Raw genomic sequence first — 20,075 nt, 5'->3', positions numbered from 1 at the left:
TACCACACTTGGGTGATAGAAAGGTTATACCGTTTTTCTCTTTTTATTGGCACACACACATCCACACACACACACACACGAGAATAAGAGAGTTTTAACGTCGTAGGAAACTATCCCAAAAGACGTGAAAGATTAGGTTAGATGTAGACTTACGTTAAATTAGATTTAGGTTTATTTAAGTTAAATGAGATTAGATTTAGGTTTACTTTTAGTTAGATTTACGTTTGATTAGATTTATGTTTATTTACGCTCGATTTAGATTTACGTTATATTATATTAGATTTAGGTTTATTTACGTTAGATTTAGATTTACGTTATATTAGATTAGATTTAGGTTTATTTACGTTATTTACCTGTTATTGAAGAGGGAAATGGCATAACCAATCTATCACACTTGGGTGATAGAAAGGTTATACCATTTTCCTCTTTTTATCGTTTAAGATAAGATTAGATTTAGATTTGTGTTAGATTAGATTTAGGTTTATTTAAGTTAGATTAGATTAGATTTAGGTTTATTTTGAGTACACCAAAGGATTATACTGCCTACGCATTTGAAGTGGCCAGTGTCTCAGCCACTACGTCGGAGATGCTTAGGAGTGATTCGAACACTGCGTCGGGGTCACCTAGAGGCCTGGATGATGAGCATTCATCGGACAAGGTTGCTATAGTTCACGGGAGGGACATGCCAAAGTGATACTCCTACCTCATCAATCGTATATCCAATGAGACCATTATGATCCCTGAGAGGAAGCAAGTGATGGACTGCATACAACAGTTGTGTAAACAGGTTTTCTAACACACTGTAGTCTGTCATGGTCTCTTGGAGGGATCAAGATGAAGCCTCTAAGGATTATCTTATTGCGACGCTGCATCAGGGATAATCTCGTCTTGATGCAAACTCTTGCTGCATCACTTTGCTGCCACCACCTGTCTAGATTGGTCGTCCTCTCCTCCCTGAAACCAGAGACGATGCTTGGATGAGGAGACGCATGCGCCACTACATGAGGAGAGGAGTGGAGGGGTATCAGGGAGGAGAGGACGACCAATCCAGATAGGCGGTGGCAGCAAAGTGACGCAACAAGATTTTGCATCAAGACGGTATTATCCCATCACCTGGGGAGTGGAGACTGGGCCAGCTTCGAGGAGGATTTTGTCCCATCACCTGCATCATGGATCGACGGGGTGGAAAGGTGAGAGTATTAAACTCTTGCATTGAAGTATTTGTACATGTGAACCCCATTCACATCCACACAGCTAGTAGCCCCATTGGTATGTCTTTTACCCTTCAATGGAGCGAATCACCACTTGTTCAATTAGGTTAGATTTAAGATAAGATTTTGGATTGAGTATTTATATTAGAGTCTAACTTCGAGATTACGGTAAAAAAATTAGAGTTAGACGAACTGTGAAAAGATCTACTGTGAAAAGATATTAAGATGTTGTGAAATGCTATAGCTAGAGAAGAGGCAAAGGGGTTTTGTCCACTACATGCAGTCATGTAGACATGGGTGTGTAGATTTCTTGTACCCAAAAATATAGGCATTGACCAATAAAGACAAGATTATAACCCGGTGGTTCTGATCTCCGTGCACCTCTAGACCGAGGTGTGCAGGGATTGGACATGACTAGAGAATGTGAGGTAGTTTACAGTGTGAACAAAGAGAGAGAGAGAGAGAGAGAGAGAGAGAGAGAGAGAGAGAGAGAGAGAGAGAGAGAGAGAGAGAGAGAGAGAGAGAGAGAGAGATAAAAGATGAAGAATGCCAATAGAAGATTAAATTTTTTGTCCAGGTTATAAGATTTTTACCCTCATTATGAGTAGTGACGAGGATGTGAGGCCGTCCAACTGAAACACCTATCTCTCAACGATGATCTTATGTCCTTGTAATCCTTGCAAGCATGCTGTGTGACGGACAAGACGCGTTTCTTTGCAGTACGTTCGTGAATTTGGTGAGTTCGATCCATCTATTATAGATCAAGTTGTTGCCAATTATAACTCGTTGGACTCTGACGCTGGCCAACAGGCAGCAATCATGCAACCCAATAGACGTGTTCGCAGGCACTTTGGTCAAGAAGCATATGTGAGGCCACAAGATGTAGCCTCTGACAGCTCGGGGGATGATCATGCAGACCACATTCCCAACGAGGCAATGTTTGAGCCCGAGATTGATGAAATGATCGAGACAATCATGGATTCAGAAAGGCTTATCTATGATGATATGAAAAGTGAAGCCGATACGCCATTGTATAATGGTGCATGTGTGTCTAGATTGAAAGCGCCCTTGGTTCTTCTCAACATGCAGGCAAAGTTTGGATGGAGTGACACTAGTATCACAGCGCTAGGTGATCTATTACAATTAGTTTACTTTAATAAAACTCTAAATGTATAATGATCTGATAGATTTTTACACAATTGTACCGTATTTTTATGTTGTGTAGATTGCTCAAAGAGCACATACTACCAGCTGATAATGTGATGCCAGATTCCCGAGAGCAAGCAAGAAATATTTTGTGAAATTTGGGTATGGATTACAATTCGAGCCACGCTTGTCCTAATGACTGCATTCTTTTCAGAGGGGAATACATAGACATGGAGAAGTGTCTGAAATGTGATTCCGAGAGATATCGAGTGGATCTCCACGGAACAAAAATTCCGCAAAAGGTTTTGCGACATTTTCCTCTGCTTCCTCGCACATTTCTTCAAATGTAAGTCCATGGCCGCCCTAGCATCATGGCATGAGGAGAATAAATCTTCGAATGGTGTGCTACGGATTCGTGCAGATTGCGCAGCCTGGAAATATATAGATGGAACATGGTCGGCTTTTGCCAGGGAAGCTCGAAATTTGCGCTTAGGCCTGGCTATGGATGGTGTACATCCATTTGGTCAAAGATCAACATCTTACAGTGGTATGGCCCATTGTCATCGTCAACTACAACATTCCCCCGTGGTTGACTACGAAGAAGGGGCACCTGTTGCTAAGCTTGATTGTGCTGGGGCGATATAAAGTGAAGAATATGGATGTGTATCTTCGTCCACTATTAGAAGAGCTACAACAATTATGGATTGGCATAGAAGTGGTGGATATGAGCCGACACACAGGTCGACGGAATGCTTTGATCAGAGGCATTCTAATGTGGACCATGCATGACTATCCCGGACTAACAGAATGCTCAGGTGATCTATTTACACTCCTCACTCAGACACTGTAAATCTTAGTTTTTCTCAACCTGATCTATCATCATGTGTATACATGTAGGGCTTCAAACAAGTGGATACAGAGCATGTGTCACATGTGGACCTATACTGAATGCACGTAGGGCGCCCTCATTGAAGAAGCAAATTTACGAAGGTCATCAAGCGTATCTTCCAGAGAATCATGTGTTACGCGACGGATTTTTGGGAAGAGAGCCACCGAGGATGTTTGAACAAGCATGGTTAGAGCAGAAGGAGATGTGTGATGACGGATTGCCCCGAGGGATGAAGAGACTATCTCTATGGTACGAGTTACCATACCGGCCCCGACACATGATCTATCACTTGCTCAATCCAATGCACATATTCAAGAATGTGGGGTAATCTACTATGGGACCATCTGATCGGCAAGAAAGATACTTTGGGAGCCAGAGTTGACCTTAGAAATGTGGATCGTATGGAGCAATATTGGCCGCAAACAGTGTTCGATGGATCGATAAAACTCCCTAAAGCACCATGGATTTTCACAGGAGCCCAAGAACGCAAAGTAAAAGAGACCATTCGATCTTTGCGGACCCCCACTGGCGTAATGCACTCGCTCCGAACGTGTTTTACTAAAGAAGGAAAGCTTACCGGTTTGAAGTCACACGATTGGCATAAAATGTGTCAGGTATGTTCATAGTGGAATATATTATAGTGGGAATTGTGTAACAAATTCGTGTGTGGACTTTAATATCATTGTTGCACGTGTTTTGCAGTTTATTTTACCGGTTTCCATTGAGGGATGTTTGTCTCTTGACGTCCGTAACACAATCTACAAACTTGCGAAGTTGGTGCAATGGATCTCACAAAAGGAGATCAACGTAGACTCCATACCATTCGCCAAACTAAATGCTGCGGAGATTGTATGCATGTTTGAGAAACATTTTCCTACTACCATGCTAACCATTCAGGTGCATCTTCTTGTTCACATAGTTGATGAGGTGGAAATAACTGGCACAGTACATTCCAGATGGATGTTCTTTTTAGAACGCTTCATGAAAACGCTCAAGGGATATGTGCATCAGAAGGCACATCCGGAGGGTAGCATGGCAGAAGGTTGGTTGGTATCAGAGTCCCTAGTGTACATTGGAGAGTGGCTAGACGGATTTGATAAAGCCCGGGACACGCTATGGCAAACCATAGATGATGAGCGCATATCTGGGATTGTCATGTGCAATCTCGGTGTTGAGAAGAAGATGACGGAAGATCTAGAGGCTAAAATCAACCGATTTTACATGATTCACAATCCAGTGATGCAAAAGTGGATTTCACAATATGAGGATGCAAAGCAAGAGCGACAAAGGGCACGAATCGAGTGGATACGGGGAAGATGACCACCGATGCACTATCTGACGGGTCTGGAGAACCTACCAACATTCATGAGCTTAAGGTGGTTGCACAACCAATTGAAAAGCGCACAACAGTGCGGTAAAGAAGTGACTGAGGAAGAGTGGGAGTACTCTCGGGGTTGCGCGACCAAGGTAAGTTTGCAATGTACGACTATTGACTTCCTAGATGTTTGAACGGCCACTCATAATCTTTGTTGGTTGTAGTATAAGTCATACACAGCAGCATGGTGTAAAGGTTGACATTTTAGGGTGGAACGGATCGACAAAAAGCGTTTTACTCAAGATTGTGGAATCATGGCAAAATTTGAACAGTCTAGTCGATGATGGTCCTCTGATGCAAATCCTGTGGTGGCGGAACTCACTTACTTTAGCATGCTACAAGAGATTTTGAGGATCAATTATAGAGGATTTTTTGTCGACTTGTTCGACGTGCAATGGTTCAAGATAATCATGGAGGGTCGCAACGCTACTGTGCGTAGAGGAGAGTCTGGTTTTCTTGAGGTGGATTCAACTAAGAAATGGACTAACCTAAGAGACACTTTTGTACTACCCGAGCATTGTGAACAAGTAAGTATGTAAATAGTTAACATCCCATTTTAGAATTTATGTGCTTGGAAGCTCTCATGTAAGTTATGTGGCTCTGACAGGTGATATTTCATCCTACAAAGTCTGCATCAAACTGGTGGTACGTCATAGAGGTAGCCTCTCGTAGTGCACGAACGTATGAAGGCTACCATTTGCCAATCACAGCGGCATCAATGGAGGAGATCGGAGAAGATGCTCAGTCAGAAGCTGTTGAGGTGGTGCCAGACGAACATCAAGCTGCTGCTACTCTCTATGGGGTGTATGCAGAGGATCTACAAAATGAAACGGAGGACATTTGTTTAAACGGAGAGCTCTATATAGATATAGGAAGTTATGCTGAGCTATGCAAGGATGAGAGAGAGATCTCTTTAAGCCATAAATATTGTATTTGAATAATTTTGCTCCGTTTTGTAAAAACTCTTGCTCTCTAAGTACCTTCCATGTTGTATAACGCTCTTTTGATTTGCGCTCACATCCTGGGCAATCCATGGCCACATGCAGCTTCACCACTTGGTTTTTTGACTGCAAGATTTGATTGTCTGCGCTCTATCTCTCTCTCTCTCTCTCTCTCTCTCTCTCTCTCTCTCTCTCTCTCTCTCTCTCTCTCTCTCTCTCTCTTTCGATTGAAAATTCTGAGTTATCGACTTGCCTCTTCCATCACTCAAGTTGAATAGAAGAAGAACGCGTCATTGTGTCATTGCGTCATTGCGTCATTGTATTTAATGGCCTTTGCGTCCACTCTAGGTACGTATGCTCTAGGTATGTTCTCACAAGCAGGGACGACGAGCACCTCCTCCTCTCTCTCTCTCTCTCTCTCTCTCTCTCTCTCTCTCTACTTGTCCATGTTTTCTACTCCATTCATTCAATATTAAGTTTAAATGTTCGTGTGTTTAATGCAGGTATAGATGATGAGGAGTTTCTTTCTTCTTTGTCACCCCAGCAGAGACAGTGATACATGGAGCGTCATCGCTCTGGCGCACAATCGCGCATTCCTACTCCATCCGTATCTCCCTCTGTTTCGGAGCATTCAGCGCGCTCCGAAGCTTCGGTGTCGACGAGACGATCTTCACACTCGTCAAGGCACCGACACTCTAGTGGTGGCGGTGGTGGTTGTTGTGGGGATGCCACCGCCGATGCTTCGACACCGCTTCGTGTTCGACGAGGCTCTTCATCCTCCCCTTCTTTGCCCGCCCCGACACTAGCCACGGCATCGCCATCGACACCACATTTTGCGCGGCTGACTGCCGTTCCTAGCGGCTATACTCCACTAGCTACTCCTCCAGGAGTCACTCTAGTGGACACTTCTCGCTTCGGGGCTCAGACTCCAGTGGAGACACCTGACGTGCGTACCCTCGTCGACACGCCGCTAGAGACCCCTGTCGGGACACCCAGGTTCATGCGTCAGCGGCAAGAGGGCTTGCCTTGTTCCGTCGACTTCAGCGGCGGCATCATCTTGGATGATGAAGGAAAGAAGGTGATTTTGCGCATGCGCGGTCTTTGCTCTCAGGTGTTTAGACACTACATACTAAACAGTTGGAGTGAAGTACCGAATGATTTAAAAGACAGAGTCATCAGCATTCTTCATGACGAGTTTCCCATTCCAACACGGGATGAGCGCTTCAATGAAGATGTGATGAAGGTTTGAATGCGCAAATACTGCAAGCACAAGCGTTCCAAAGTGCAAAAAGCAATCAAGCATGGGTGGAACAGACCAGATTGGCTGGTCAAAGAAGATTGGAAGAATGTGAAGAAAGCAGTGCGCGAGAATCCCGACAAGTGGAAGCAACAAAAGGAGGCAGCCAGAGCGCGAGTAGAGGCAGGGAGCTTGCACCACATGGGGAGCGGTGGGTGGGCATCATTTGAGGCCGATTTTGTAAGTGTTTTTGCATTGCTCTCTATGTTTGATAGTTTAGGGTTTATGGGTTTTTAAATTTTAACATAATGGATTCTTTGTATGTTTTGATAGTGGTCGATGACAGGACGTGATCCCACACCGTACGAGCGCAAGTATGCAGGTAGGAAGGGCTTAAACGCCCTGATGGACATTCTGAGTTCTCGCGGAGGCATGGTTAGTATTAGGGTTTACTCATTTCTATTTGTTGTATTGTTTTATAAACATCGCTATATGTTTATACTTACAAAAAGCTGTCTTATTGTTTTTTTTTGCAGAATCCGACAGATACACCGCTTGGACGCAATGAGACGTTTGATTAGACGACGTCAGTTTAGCCGTAGCTAGATAGCATTAGTTTTTTTTTGTCATAGCTTATGTATCATGAGAGGACTTTTATACTTCTTTTTGAAAACCATGTATATTTTTTCCATAATGACAATGGTTTGTAACTATTACATTTGCAAAGTTTAACAATCAAGTGATTTTGCCTATGTGTACAATTGTCATTGATTTACTTTCATCAATTCACGCTTGTCAGTTTTGTATCTTTATTTTGCAAACAATGCGTACTATGGATGATGGAGTTAATGGTTATATTGTCTTGTGGGTGACTATTTTGGGTCTATATCTACCTTTGCTTTTTTTTTCAAAGGTGAATCAATTAATGAAACATTCAATATGGTTGATGGATGGCAGGGCATTCAATGCACTACCACCAAAACAATTTCCTCTCGAGCGTCGCTATGAACGTCGCTATATAAGGCTCTGTAGCGTCCCTATAAACGTCGCTATAGATGGCCTACAAACGTCGCTATAATCGTCGCTATAGGCATCGCTGTATAGCGACGATTATAGCGATGCTTATAGCGACTGTTATAGCGACGTTCTCGTATCGACACTGTTAGCGACGCTCTTAGTGACGCCGGGGGTTACAAAAACCCAATGTATTTCCGTCGCTAAAAGCGTCACAAGAGCACACAACCTCTTGTAGTGTTTGAATCTTTTATTTTTTGTTTGATTAAGATGGTGATTGGAACCCTACTAAGCAATGATCAAATGGAGGAGATAGCAATGAGCGCTATGAATGTGGATGACGTTGACGATATGTATGTCGATTGTGGCCAATAATCAAGGATCTCAAAACGATACTCAAGGCGCACTTTCGTTAGTACACAAGCAAAACAAAGCCGGAAGATCTCTTGAAATGTTATGTAGATTGGGTTATTAGCAACAAAATGCCTAATTGAAGGCTTTCTTACTGCTCAAGTATTTGAGCTCAACTCTGGTTAGAGAAAGACTGTAGCTTTTGCTAATTGAATCCCTAAAGTGTTTATGGCATTTTCACTTAAGACCCTTTTTCAATCATTGAATCTCTAAAATTTTATGACATTTTCACTTAAGACCCCTTTTTCAATCACTGATCGAATCTCTAAAGTTTTTATGGTATTTTCACTTAAGATCCTTTTTTTCAATCATTATGTTAGGTGTTTGCTGCATAATGTATGACGTGTTTCTTAATTTGAAGATTATTTTAAAATCAATATTTTTACTTATCCAATCAATCGAAACAATCTATACTATTATGAAAGGGGGAGGGATCCCCCCCCCCCCCCCCCCCCCTCCCTCCTGTGACATGTGGCGAACGCTGCTTCATCCGGCAGTGTTTCATGCGCCTACAGGCACACATCTATAAGAGAGAGAGCAAGAGAGAGAGAGAGAGAGAGAGAGAGAGAGAGAGAGAGAGAGAGAGAGAGAGAGAGAGAGAGAGAGAAGCCCGCCAACCGTACTAGTCGTAACTTAAAAGGATGCATAATGATCTATAACTTGTCTATTGAGTAGGTGTATTCTCAAGTACATGTAAGTACACAATGTAAATTATGAATAACTACTAATGATAGATACCCCAAAGTCATGTTATTCGACTACTCTACTGAGATTACTTGAGTATATGTATACGTATTCTCAAGTACATATAGGTACACTGTATAAATTCTATTAATGGAAGGTATCTCAAAGTGATATTCCATCATTTTAGTGGGATTACTCAACAAAGGGATGAAAACACCTTTTTTTTTGTAATGTATTGGTAGTAGGTATTGTTTAAACAATAGTAATAATATATTAGTTAAGTAGGTGTTAAAACTCAAAACCAAATAAATTTACACATCAAATATCCATAGGACTATACTCGTAATTTGTAAAAATTTCTACATGGAACTTTTCTCATGTATATAAATAAATAAAAAAATATATATATTATACATATGCATATATATATATATATATATATATATATATATATATATATATATATGTATATGTATAATATATATATATATATATTTATTTATGACTCCAATATTGATGTCAAGGGGAAGAGAATTATAATTATGGGTAAGGGAAAATTATAAGAGGTGCTTTAAGAACCTCACAAATTTGTGTGAAATTCAGCTAGGGGTCCCTCATCCTAGGGGATTTTATATCTTTCATGGCCGAATGATGCTATGTAGTTAATGCTTAAAGATGGGGAGATCCATAGGTTGACGATCTCTTGAAGAAAATACACTTTTTGTTAGATTTTACTATGCCAATGTTTTCACTCCCCCTCCCCATCTGATGATATTTTCCAATCATGATATAGTTTGAGACCTTCATCAACACAAGTGTAAAGATAGGTAAACTCTAGCTAAGGTACACAAGCTCACAGAGTTGAAGAGAGAAAGAAATTGGAACCGCCCCAACCTTCTTGCTCGAGTTGCCCCTATAAACCCACGTGGACCTTCTTTGTTATGGCTACTTAGCCTTTATTCCCACGCGGGGTCGAGCCCCGGCTCCACTCCACTAATAACATGACATTTACTCCCCCTTAAGAAAAATTTTCGTCCTCGAAAATATGATTGTAAGGTTGCATCTAAAAAAGTGGAAAATCTTTTTGTAATAGTGCTTACTTGCTTCCATATTGAACTCTCTTCACCACAATCCTTTCACTTAACTAAACATTGTTTATAAATTGTATTTCTAGTTCTCCTTTCTCTCTTGTTTAGTATTTTTTATGGTTCATGTGGAAGAGATTAGTATCTATGAGTTCCACTATCTGATCAACTTGAATAAGATTATCAAATTGACTCAACTTCTTCTTGAGTCTACTAACGTGGAATACTAGATGTATTCCACTTGTCTCTGCTGGTTATTGGAGTTTGTAAGCCATATCTCCTACTCTCTTTAGTATTGTGAAAGGTCCATAATACGTTGGTGATAACTTTGAACATGGTCTCGTCTTCGTGGTTTTAGACTTTTTAGGCACCTTCAAATGGACTTTCTTCCCTTACTCAAAGGTAAGAGGCCTTCTATGTTGGTCAGTATATGTTCTTACTCTATCTTGAGCCTTCTTAATACTATCTTTAGCAAGTTTAAGCATTTCATTCATATCTTCTAAAAAGTCTTTAGCTGCCTATACTTTCTCCTTTTGCAGTCCTACTGCATAAGGAGCTCTAAGCTGAAACTCATACATTAACATAAATGGATTATATCCAGTAGAAGAGTACTTGGTCCTTTTGTATGAAAACTCTACTATAGGTAAGTACTCTTCCCAATTAGTTTGCCGTTTACTTACATATGCTTGTAGCATATCTTCTAGGATTTGATTAAACCTTTAAATTTGGCCATCAGTTTGAGGATGTTCAGTTGTACTCATGTTAAATTTAGTGTCCAACCTCTTAAATACAACTCTCCCCAGAAATGGCTATTAAACTTCATGTCTCTATCTGACACAATGTGTGTTGGTAAGTCACATAGTCGTCGGTAGAGGTTTTCTACAAATAATCTAGCCAATTTAGGAGTTTTAACATTAGATTTAGTTGGTAAAAACCTAGCTATTTTGGTTAATCTATCCACTATTACACAGACAGAGTCGTGCCCCCTCTATGTTCTAGGTAATCGAACTACAAAATCCATAGAGGTACTCTCCCATTTCCCTGAAGGAATGTCTAATGGATGGAGTAATCCTCCCATCTTAAGCCTTTCAGCTTTATTGATATGGAATTTATTACATTTAACCACATAATCTAGGATGTCCTTGTGCATTTTAGACCAATAAAATTGCCTTTTAACAAGACTATAAGTCTTGCTTACACCTGGGTGTCCCACACTTGGACTATCATGACACTCATAGAGTATCTAGTGCATTACTTCTTCATCTTTTGGGACACATAGCCTACCTTTCTAGAGTAAATAGCCATCATCCATGGCCAAATTCTTCCACCTGCATCCTTCTAAAGCACCCATTGATGCTTCATTCTCTATGGAAACCTCTTGTTCTGGATCCCCTTTTTAAATGGTTTCCCATATCTTGGAATATGCAAGATCAACGCGACATTTTCCTCTTAATGATTCAAGTAGATCACTATTGAATCGAGTAAAATTCAACTCATTTATCATAGGCATCGTGCTAAGGGAATCTGCTAGTACATTATATTTCCCTTTGCGATACCTAAGCTCATAGTCAAACTCTTGTAAGAGTTCAACCCATCTGGTCTTATGACCTTTCAATTCTGTTTGATTGGAAAGTCACTTAATTCTTTCCTGTTCAAACACTATCATAACCTTAGCACCATATAAATAGTGTTTCCATTTCTTTAATGCATGACAAATAGCATATAACTCCCTCTCATATACTTGGTAATTTTGTTGTGCATGATCTAACTTTTTACTTTCAAATACTATGGGTCGACCCTCTTGAGGTAGAACTGCACCTACAACAAAATTACTAGCATCTATCTCAACCACAAAAGGTTTATTTGGATCCACTATGTATGAAATTGGAGCTATAGCTATTGCTACCTTTAGTTTTTGCATACTTTTCTTTTAGTTTTCCCCCCACTCAAAGGTTTTCCCTTTCCCATTGAGTTGGTCAGTCATAGGAACTGCTCTCTTGGAATAATCCTTGATGAATCTACGATAAAATACACACATTCCTAAGAAGATTTGCAACTCTTCTAAATTCTTAGGTTCATGCCATTGTAAAATAGCTTGGACCTTTTCTAGATTCGTCCCGATTCCATCTCTAGAAATGATATGACCAAGATATTTTATTTCTTCTGCAAAGCATTCACATTTGGATTCCTTTTCATAAAGAGAATTTTCTCTGAGCAATTGGAACACTTTTCTAAGATGTTCTAAATGCTCCTCTCGAGTACAACTATAGATGAGGATATCATCAAGAAAGACTACTACAAATTCACCTAGAGAGGGGGATGCAAAACACTATTCATCAGCTTCATAAAAGTAGATGGTGCATCGGAAAGCCCAAAGGGCATTACCAAAAACTCATGATGCCTATATCTAGTACTAAAGGCTATTTTTGAAACATCTTCAGTCTTTATTCTAACTTGATGATAACCAGATCGTAAGTCGATCTTTGTGAAATACTTGGCTTCCTCTAATTAATCAAAAAGATCTTCCATTCTAAGCATAGGGAACCTATTCTCGATTGTGAAATTGTTTAGTGCTCTATAATTGACACAAAGTCACATAGAACCATCTTTTTTCTTCACCGATATGATTGGCAAAGCCCATGAAGAATTGCTAGGTCTAATAAAACCTTTATCTACATAGTCTTGCAATTGTTTTTCTACTTCTAAATGCTGTGCTTGTCGCAGTCTATAAGGTGGTTTACAGATAGGTTTAGCATCTTGAACTAAATCAATAGCATGATCTATTTTGCCTCTTTTAGGAGGTAAGGCAAATTAACAAAAAAAAACATCTTTAAATTCTTCTAGCAAAACTTTTAAATCGCTTTCACAATCACTATGAGAAGACAAAGACGAGTAGCAAACCTGATCTTTCATTTCCACATTAGAATTTACAAGAGATCGACACCAAAGCATATATACATCACAAGACTTCTTATTTACAAGCTTTTGCAACTCAAGAGAACATATCAAATGACTATTCTGTACATCATGCTCACCTTGTATAAAAAACTTTTTACCTTCTTTTTCAAATTCTAATGAGTTTGCTGGTAACTACGTTTCAAAGAATGTCCAAGTCCCATAACCATTCCCTTCCCAAAACCAAGCCCGCACGATCCATAATCATAATTTGGAAGTCAATCGTTTAGTTGTACCCTTGTATTCAACTTCCAAACTGGATACCATTGTATCCCATATCTTCTTTTCCCAATGTATCATAGAGACAACATATTGATGAGTATCTGGTTGTTGAGAAAGTTTTAATTTCTTGACAAGAGCATAAGTTAGGAAATTATGTGTGGCAGAGTCATCTATTATGAATCTAACCCTTTTTCCATTTACAAATGCATTTTTACCAACTCATGAGGACCGAAACTTGATTTCCACATGCTAGTTTGAAAAACAACATTATGTTTTTTGTCTATGTGTAATACTTCTATGAATTTATACTTCATGGATTTCCCTATCTTTATGATTCTTGTCAGGACCTTCACCCTTTTAATCATCCTTTTTCTTTTGTTCATTAGACAATTCCATTGAGAATGGTTAGGTGACAAACAAGTAAAACACAAGTTTTCTTTTTTAGCCTTTGCAAAATCCTCTTGGTTTAATCTAGGCCCTATAACAACCCTCTTTTTAAACAGTGGTATACCCTCCTTATTAAATGGTAATTTTCTTTTTTCTTTTAGAAATGTCCGTGATACCTTCGTATCTGTGGATTTGGGCTCAGCTAGAGTGGGATTAAAAACAATCAAGCGAGTATTATCTTCATAGATTTGTGCAAATTTAATTGATAGGCTTCCAAAGTTTTGGGTACACTTCTTTTTACCTCTCGCTTAAAGTGTTTATCTAATCCCCGTATAAATCCTCTTATTTTGTAAAAGTCATCTATTCCCTGAAGTTTGAGGATTATTTCTCTATAATCTGCAATGTAGGTAAGCAAAGGCCTACCCCGTTGCATAGACTTATCCCAATCCTCCCAGTTCCTTTTCGATTCATTTTCAAGGAGAAATTATTTTACAAAAATACTTTCAAATTGAGCCCGATCCCCTAGAACTTTTCCTGATTCCTTGACACTCAGCCATCATTTATAGGCTTTTGGCCCCAATGACAAACTAGCCTCGAGTGGCTAATACTCAGGTGCAATATTTTTTAAACTATGAACATGTTGCCATTTCTATAGGAAAGTATAGATAGTATCTTTGTTTCTGTCCCTTTCTTCACTATTGAATTGAGGAGGTTTCATATCTTTGAGGACAAGGTTTTCTCTAGGTCTGGATTGAGTTCCAACGTCCCTAGACGTGGAAGGTATATTTGGATCAAGTGGCACAAAAGACTGTGCCATGACCTCCTTTCCCTTTTGCATGTATTCAATCAATTTAGTAATTTGATCTTTAATAGCTTCTAGAGCTATAAAGAAAGTTTGTAATTGTATTTTCATGTTTTCTACTTTGCTGTCATGGTTATTAGTGGAGTGGAATCGGGGCTCGACTCTGCGTGGGAACAAAGGCTGAGTAGCCATAACATTTAAAAAAAGCCCACATCGGTTTATAGGGGCAAGACTAGCCCCGACTCCACTCCACTAATAACATGACAACAAGGGAGAATATCACTTGTTCACAAAGCTAGCTTAACACATAATACATTTCTCATAGAGAAATGGTTACGTACGGACAAATTTTGAAGTCCACTTTTAGTTAGTGGGAGGTCTTTGAGAGATTGCCCTGTAAATAAGTGTTTTTTTAGGGAGAGAGATTTAAGAAAGCTCTCCTTTTATGCCGGGGATCGAACCAGTCCTCCTCATTGCTATGGCTCTGCAGGCATGGCTTCTCTCTCTCTCACCCTCCTACGATTACAAGTACTGCAGCTAACAAGGAAATTTCTTCAGTCCGGATTGCGTGCTTTTGACAGGATCCTTTTTAGTAGTGCCGTAACTTGAAACCCGGGTATGTCCTCTCCTTCTGCTGTAATCATCTCTTTTTGACTTCTCTTTTTCTTTGTTTTGTATGTCCCGTCTCTTCAAAAGCCCAAAACCCCACCATCTCAAGCACATAAACATACAATGCAATTTCTTTGGGTGGTTCCTCTGCGCCAATTGGTTTCCAGCAGGAGAAGGAAGTAAGGAGAGAAAGAAATGAAGAAGAACCTTAAGGAAAGAAAGAAATGAAGAAGAACATGAATGTTGCTTGGAAAATGCTCACCTTGGATGATGCAAAGTCATCCAAAGAAGGATGTGGATGTGCTCCATCTTCCAAAAATGACAATGCATCATCCAAGGTCAGCATTTTCCAAGCAACATTCATGTTCTTCTTCATCTCTTTCTTTTCTTAAGGTTCTTCTTCATTTCTTTCTCTCCTTACTTCCTTCTCCTGCTGGAAACCAATTGGCGCAGAGGAACCACCCAAAGAAATTGCATTGTATGTTTATGTGCTTGAGATGGTGGGGTTTTGGATTTTTCAAGAGACGGGACATACAAAACAAAGGAAAAGAGAAGTCAAAAAGAGATGATGACAGCAGAAGGAGAGGACATACCCGGGTTTCAAGTTACAGCACTACTAAGAAGGATCTTGTCAAAAGCACGCAATCTGGACTGAAGAAATCGCCTCGTTAGCTGCAATACTTGTAATCACACGAGGGTGAGAGAGAGAGAGAAGCCATGCCTGCACAGCAGTACTAGTGAGGAGGACTGGTTCGATCCCCGGCATAAAGCAGAGCTTTCTTAAATCTCTCTCCCTAAAAAAACACTTATTCATAGGGCAAGCTCTCAATGACCTCCCACTAACTAAAAGTGGACTTCAAAATTTGTTTGTACGTGACCAAATCTCTATGAGAAATGTGCTATGTGTTAAGCTAGCTTTGTGAAACTAGTGATATTCTCCCTTGTTGTCATGTTATTAGTGGAGTGGAGTCAGGGCTAGTCTTGCCCCTATAAATCGATGTGGGCTTTCTTTTTATGTTATGGCTACTTAGCCTTTGTTCCCACGCAGAGTCGAGCCCCGGCTCCACTCCACTAATAACATGACAGCAAAATAGAAAACATGGAAATACAATTACAAACTTCCTTTACAGCTCTAGAAGCTATTAAAGATCAAATTACTAAATTGATTGGATACATGCAAAAGGGAAAGCAGGTCATGGCACAATCTTTTGTGCCACTTGATCCAAATATACCTTCCACGTCTAGGGATGTTGGAACTCAATCCAGACCTAGAGAAAACCCCGTCCTCAAAGATATGAAACCTTCTCAATTCAACAGTGAAGAAAGGGATAGAAACAAAGATACTATCTATACTTTCCTACAGAAATGGCAACATGTTCATAGTTTAAGAAATACTCCACCTGAGTATCAGCCACTCGAGGCTTTTGAACATGCTGCTCAAATTGATTACAATAATTATGCAGCTTATGTCTTGATGTCAACACATTTATGCAGGTGCTAAGCTTGAGGAGTAACTGAATAGTGAGGTATCGAATGGCTTTAAGATTGCCACAAAAGTGTTGGTGGACTAGGGCGCAGCTGAACTTTTGCTTTCACGGCTCTGGTCAATCTAGCTGCAAATTGGTTATAGAAAGTATACTTCCCAGTTGGTGGTGGACCGCTGGCTTAATTCAAGTATGCTATTGCAATAGTTCGATAGAGAGAGCAAGAAATGGTCGTTGAGCTTTAATCTAGCGAACAACATTACCACCAGCAATTCTCTGTATATATGTGCCCAAGTAATGGTGGCTGAGCTTTTATCTAGCCAACATCGTAAGCACCACCATTCCTCCTGATATCTGTGCGCTTCCCCCCTTCTTCTTCCTTTCCGCTCACCTGTTTCGTCTACCAGACATTCTTCCTTCTCTCGTCCTTCGTCACCCTTCCTTTCCCCTTGCCTTTTTGCTCACTGCATGCTTCATGCTCAGATGCAGGACATCAAAAGACCAATCCTCTGCGCAACGATTACATGCCTGCTTGCGCAACATTGGGCTCGAGGAACATGCTTTACTGGGGAATCATCTAGTTCTAACGCTGGTGGAAGTTGGGAGCATGCATGATGCACAACAGGTTTTTGATGGTTTAGCTCATCGTAATGAGAGGTCTTGGAACTCCCTCATGGTGGGCTACACTAAATGCGGTAAGCCTCAGCTTGCTCTTGCCTTGTACCAAAAGATGATCAAGGATGCCTCTGTTCATCCTAATGGACATACTTTTGTTTCCATACTGAAGGCTTGTGCAAAGTTAAAAGATTTGGAAGTTGGCCTTGAAGTACATGACAAGGCTGCCAGAATGGGATTGTTTGAAAGTGACCCTTTTGTCGGTACTAGCTTGGTCAATATGTACATCAAGTGTGGCTTGCTTACAAAAGCACAGCAGGTTTTTGATAAGCTTCCAACACGCAATGTTGTTTCTTGGACCACTCTTATTGCAGGGTATGTTGATCATGGGCACGGTGAAGAAGCACTCAAATGTTTCGACCAAATGCAACTTGAGGGTGTTTTCCCAGATGTTGTCACAAGCATTTGCAGCTTGAGAGCTTGTGGGAGCACAAGAGATGTAGATAAAGGCCGTGAGATACATGTTGAGATCGAAAGGCAGCATCTGCTTAAAACAAACCTTAGTCTTGGCAATACCTTGGTCGATATGTATGCCAAATGTGGCTCATTGTCGGTAGCACAACAAGTGTTTGACAAGCTCGCAATTCGAGATTTAGTATCGTGGACTGCACTTATTGCAGGCTATGCTGAACAAGGGCATGGTGCAAAAGCACTTAAGTGCCTTCAACAGCTGCAATCTGAAGGCCTCTCTCCGGATACAGTCACGTTAATATGCAGCTTGAAAGCTTGTGGTAGCATCAAAAACATAGAAATGGGCTTTGAAATACATGCTGAGATAGAAAAACGTGGGATTTTGGGAAGAGATGTTGTTGTGGGCAACAGTTTGGTTGATATGTATACAAAATGTGATCAACTGGTTGTAGCACAACATGTGTTTGAAAATCTGTCAATTCGAAATGTTGTCTCGTGGAATGCATTAATTGAAGGTTATGCCGAACATGGGTGTGGTAAGAAGGCACTCAAGCTATTTGAACAGATGCAGCTGGAGGGTGTCCCTGCAGATGCTGTTACTTTTGTAAGTAGCTTGAAAGCTTGTAGAAGCATAGGAGCCATAGAGAAGGTCGGAGAGATTCATGCTGAGGTTGAAAGACAGGGTTTGCTGGAAAAAAGCCTTCCCATTGGGAACATGCTTGTTGATCTATATGCAACAACTGGCTCTCTTGCGAAGGCACAGCAAGTATTTGACAAGCTCCCGAAACAAGATATTGTCTCATGGAATGCCTTAATTGAGGGTTATGCTGAACATGGGTACGGCGAGGAAGCTCTTGAGTGTTTTGCACAGATGCAATTTGAGGGCATCCCTCCAGATGCAGTCACTTATGTTTGTATTTTGAAAGCTTGCAGCAATATTCAGGTCACAGACAAGGGTGAAGAGGTGCATATTGAGATTGAAAGACGGGGGCTGCTGGAAAGAAACCTTGTGGTTGGCAATGCCCTGATGGATATGTATGCTAAGTGCGGGAAGCTGGCAAAAGCCCGGCATATATTTGACAGGCTTTCGGTTCAAGATGTAGTTTCATGGAATATTTTGATTACCGGCTATGCAGAACATGGGCCCAGTGAGGAAGCCATCAACTGTTTTGAAAAAATGCAACGCGCTGGTGTTATCCCAGATGCTGTTTCTTTTGTTTGCAGCTTGAAAGCTTGTGGTGACAGAGGAGCAGCAGAGAAAGGTGAAGAAATTCATGGTGAGATTGAACGTCAGGGTTTGCTCGAAAGGGATGTGTTTGTTGGCAGCTCGCTGGTGGATATGTATGCCAAATGTGGCTCCCTTTCAAAAGCACAGCAAGTGTTTGACAAAATTCCCATTGAGAATGTTGTCCCCTGGAATGCCTTAATGGCAGGATATGCTCAGGTTGGAGAAAGCGAGAGTGTCTTCTGTACATTTGACAGGATGCTTGGAGAAGGGATGAAGCCAAACCTTATTACCTTTGTTGTTGTGCTCAGTGCATGTAGCCGTGCAGGTCTGTTCTATAGGAGCCAGTTATACTTCGAAGCAATGAGCAAGGAGTATGGGATCATTCCTACATCTGAGCATCAAACTTGCTTGGTAGATGTCTTTTGCCGTGCAGGTGAATTAAATAAGGCTGTAGCAATGATTACAAAGCTACCATCCTCCCCTGCTCTCGAGGTTTGGCATAGTGTGCTGGGTGCTTGTAAGCATTGGGGAAATGTGGATTTTGGAGAGCAGGCTTTTGAACATGCTGCTCAAATCGATTACAATAATTCTGCAGCTTATGTCTTAATGTCACACATTTATGCAGGTGCTAAGCTTGAGGAGTAACTGAACAGTGAGGTATCGAATGGCTTCAAGATTGCCACAAAAGTGTTGGTGGACTAGGGCATAGCTGAACTTTTGCTTTCACGGCTCTGGTGGCAATCTAGCTGCAAATAGGTTCTAGAAGTATACCCGAAATTCTTTACTTTAGACACACACACAGAGCACTTTGCAAAGGAAACCTACGACGGGAATTAACACTTAAGCATACACACGGCTCGGAAGCTAGAATGCTCCGAGCAGACGTCGACAACTTGTAGGCCCCAAAGTTGGCGCTCCTTTCGGTATTTCTTTATTCTTTAACAAAGGGAATAAAACCTGTGATTTCTTACAAGTTGTCCCGCATAATCCAGGCCGACGAAATCCACCTGGCCCGATTTCGGCAGCATAACTGTACTAGGACGCTTCACAGACAGTATTTCCACGCAATAGCTCTGTAGCACGTTGAATTCTCTGTTTTTTGCCCCGAAAATGCGCCAGATCACCTGTACAACGGTTCCCTCGCGTCTGCGAACCTCTTGGGGGTATTAGAGACCGTTTAGGGTCGAAATCCTAAACCTGTAAAAACACACAGCAAGCTTTAATTCCTTGTTTTGGACTCTGTTTCGCGTGCTGGCTGTATCCGTAGCAAGCCCTCGAGCTTCTACATCTGTACGACTACTTGTCCTTT

At 40.9% G+C, this 20,075-nt stretch overlaps 1 protein-coding gene across 1 annotated transcript; it reads left to right on the top strand.

Annotated features, from left to right (window-relative positions):
- The first annotated feature begins 16,958 nt into the window (after nucleotides 1-16,958).
- LOC147440049 (pentatricopeptide repeat-containing protein At3g09040, mitochondrial-like) lies at nucleotides 16,959-19,736 on the top strand. The gene is made up of 2 exons (XM_086485737.1): nucleotides 16,959-17,147; nucleotides 17,240-19,736. Exons 1-2 carry the CDS (start codon nucleotides 17,103-17,105, stop codon nucleotides 19,409-19,411), a joined length of 2,217 nt encoding a protein of 738 aa, XP_086341863.1. The 5' UTR covers nucleotides 16,959-17,102; the 3' UTR covers nucleotides 19,412-19,736.
- The last annotated feature ends 339 nt before the right edge of the window (nucleotides 19,737-20,075 follow it).

Source organism: Adiantum capillus-veneris, chromosome 16 (genome assembly GCF_014529385.1).
Source record: "Adiantum capillus-veneris isolate H3 chromosome 16, ASM1452938v2, whole genome shotgun sequence".
Classification (NCBI taxonomy): Eukaryota; Viridiplantae; Streptophyta; class Polypodiopsida; order Polypodiales; family Pteridaceae; genus Adiantum; species Adiantum capillus-veneris.
Note: the sequence above shows the minus strand (reverse complement) of the source record. Positions and strands in the feature narration are given on the sequence as shown.

What these genes read in the sequence shown, in the direction of transcription:
- LOC147440049 (XM_086485737.1), top strand. Translation starts at nt 17,103, where the DNA reads ATGAGAGGTCTTGGAACTCCCTCATGGTGGGCTACACTAAATGCG. An exon ending in GGTGGGCTACACTAAATGCG is followed by an intron (nt 17,148 to 17,239) that starts GTAAGCCTCAGC and finishes TCCATACTGAAG; the next exon opens with GCTTGTGCAAAGTTAAAAGA.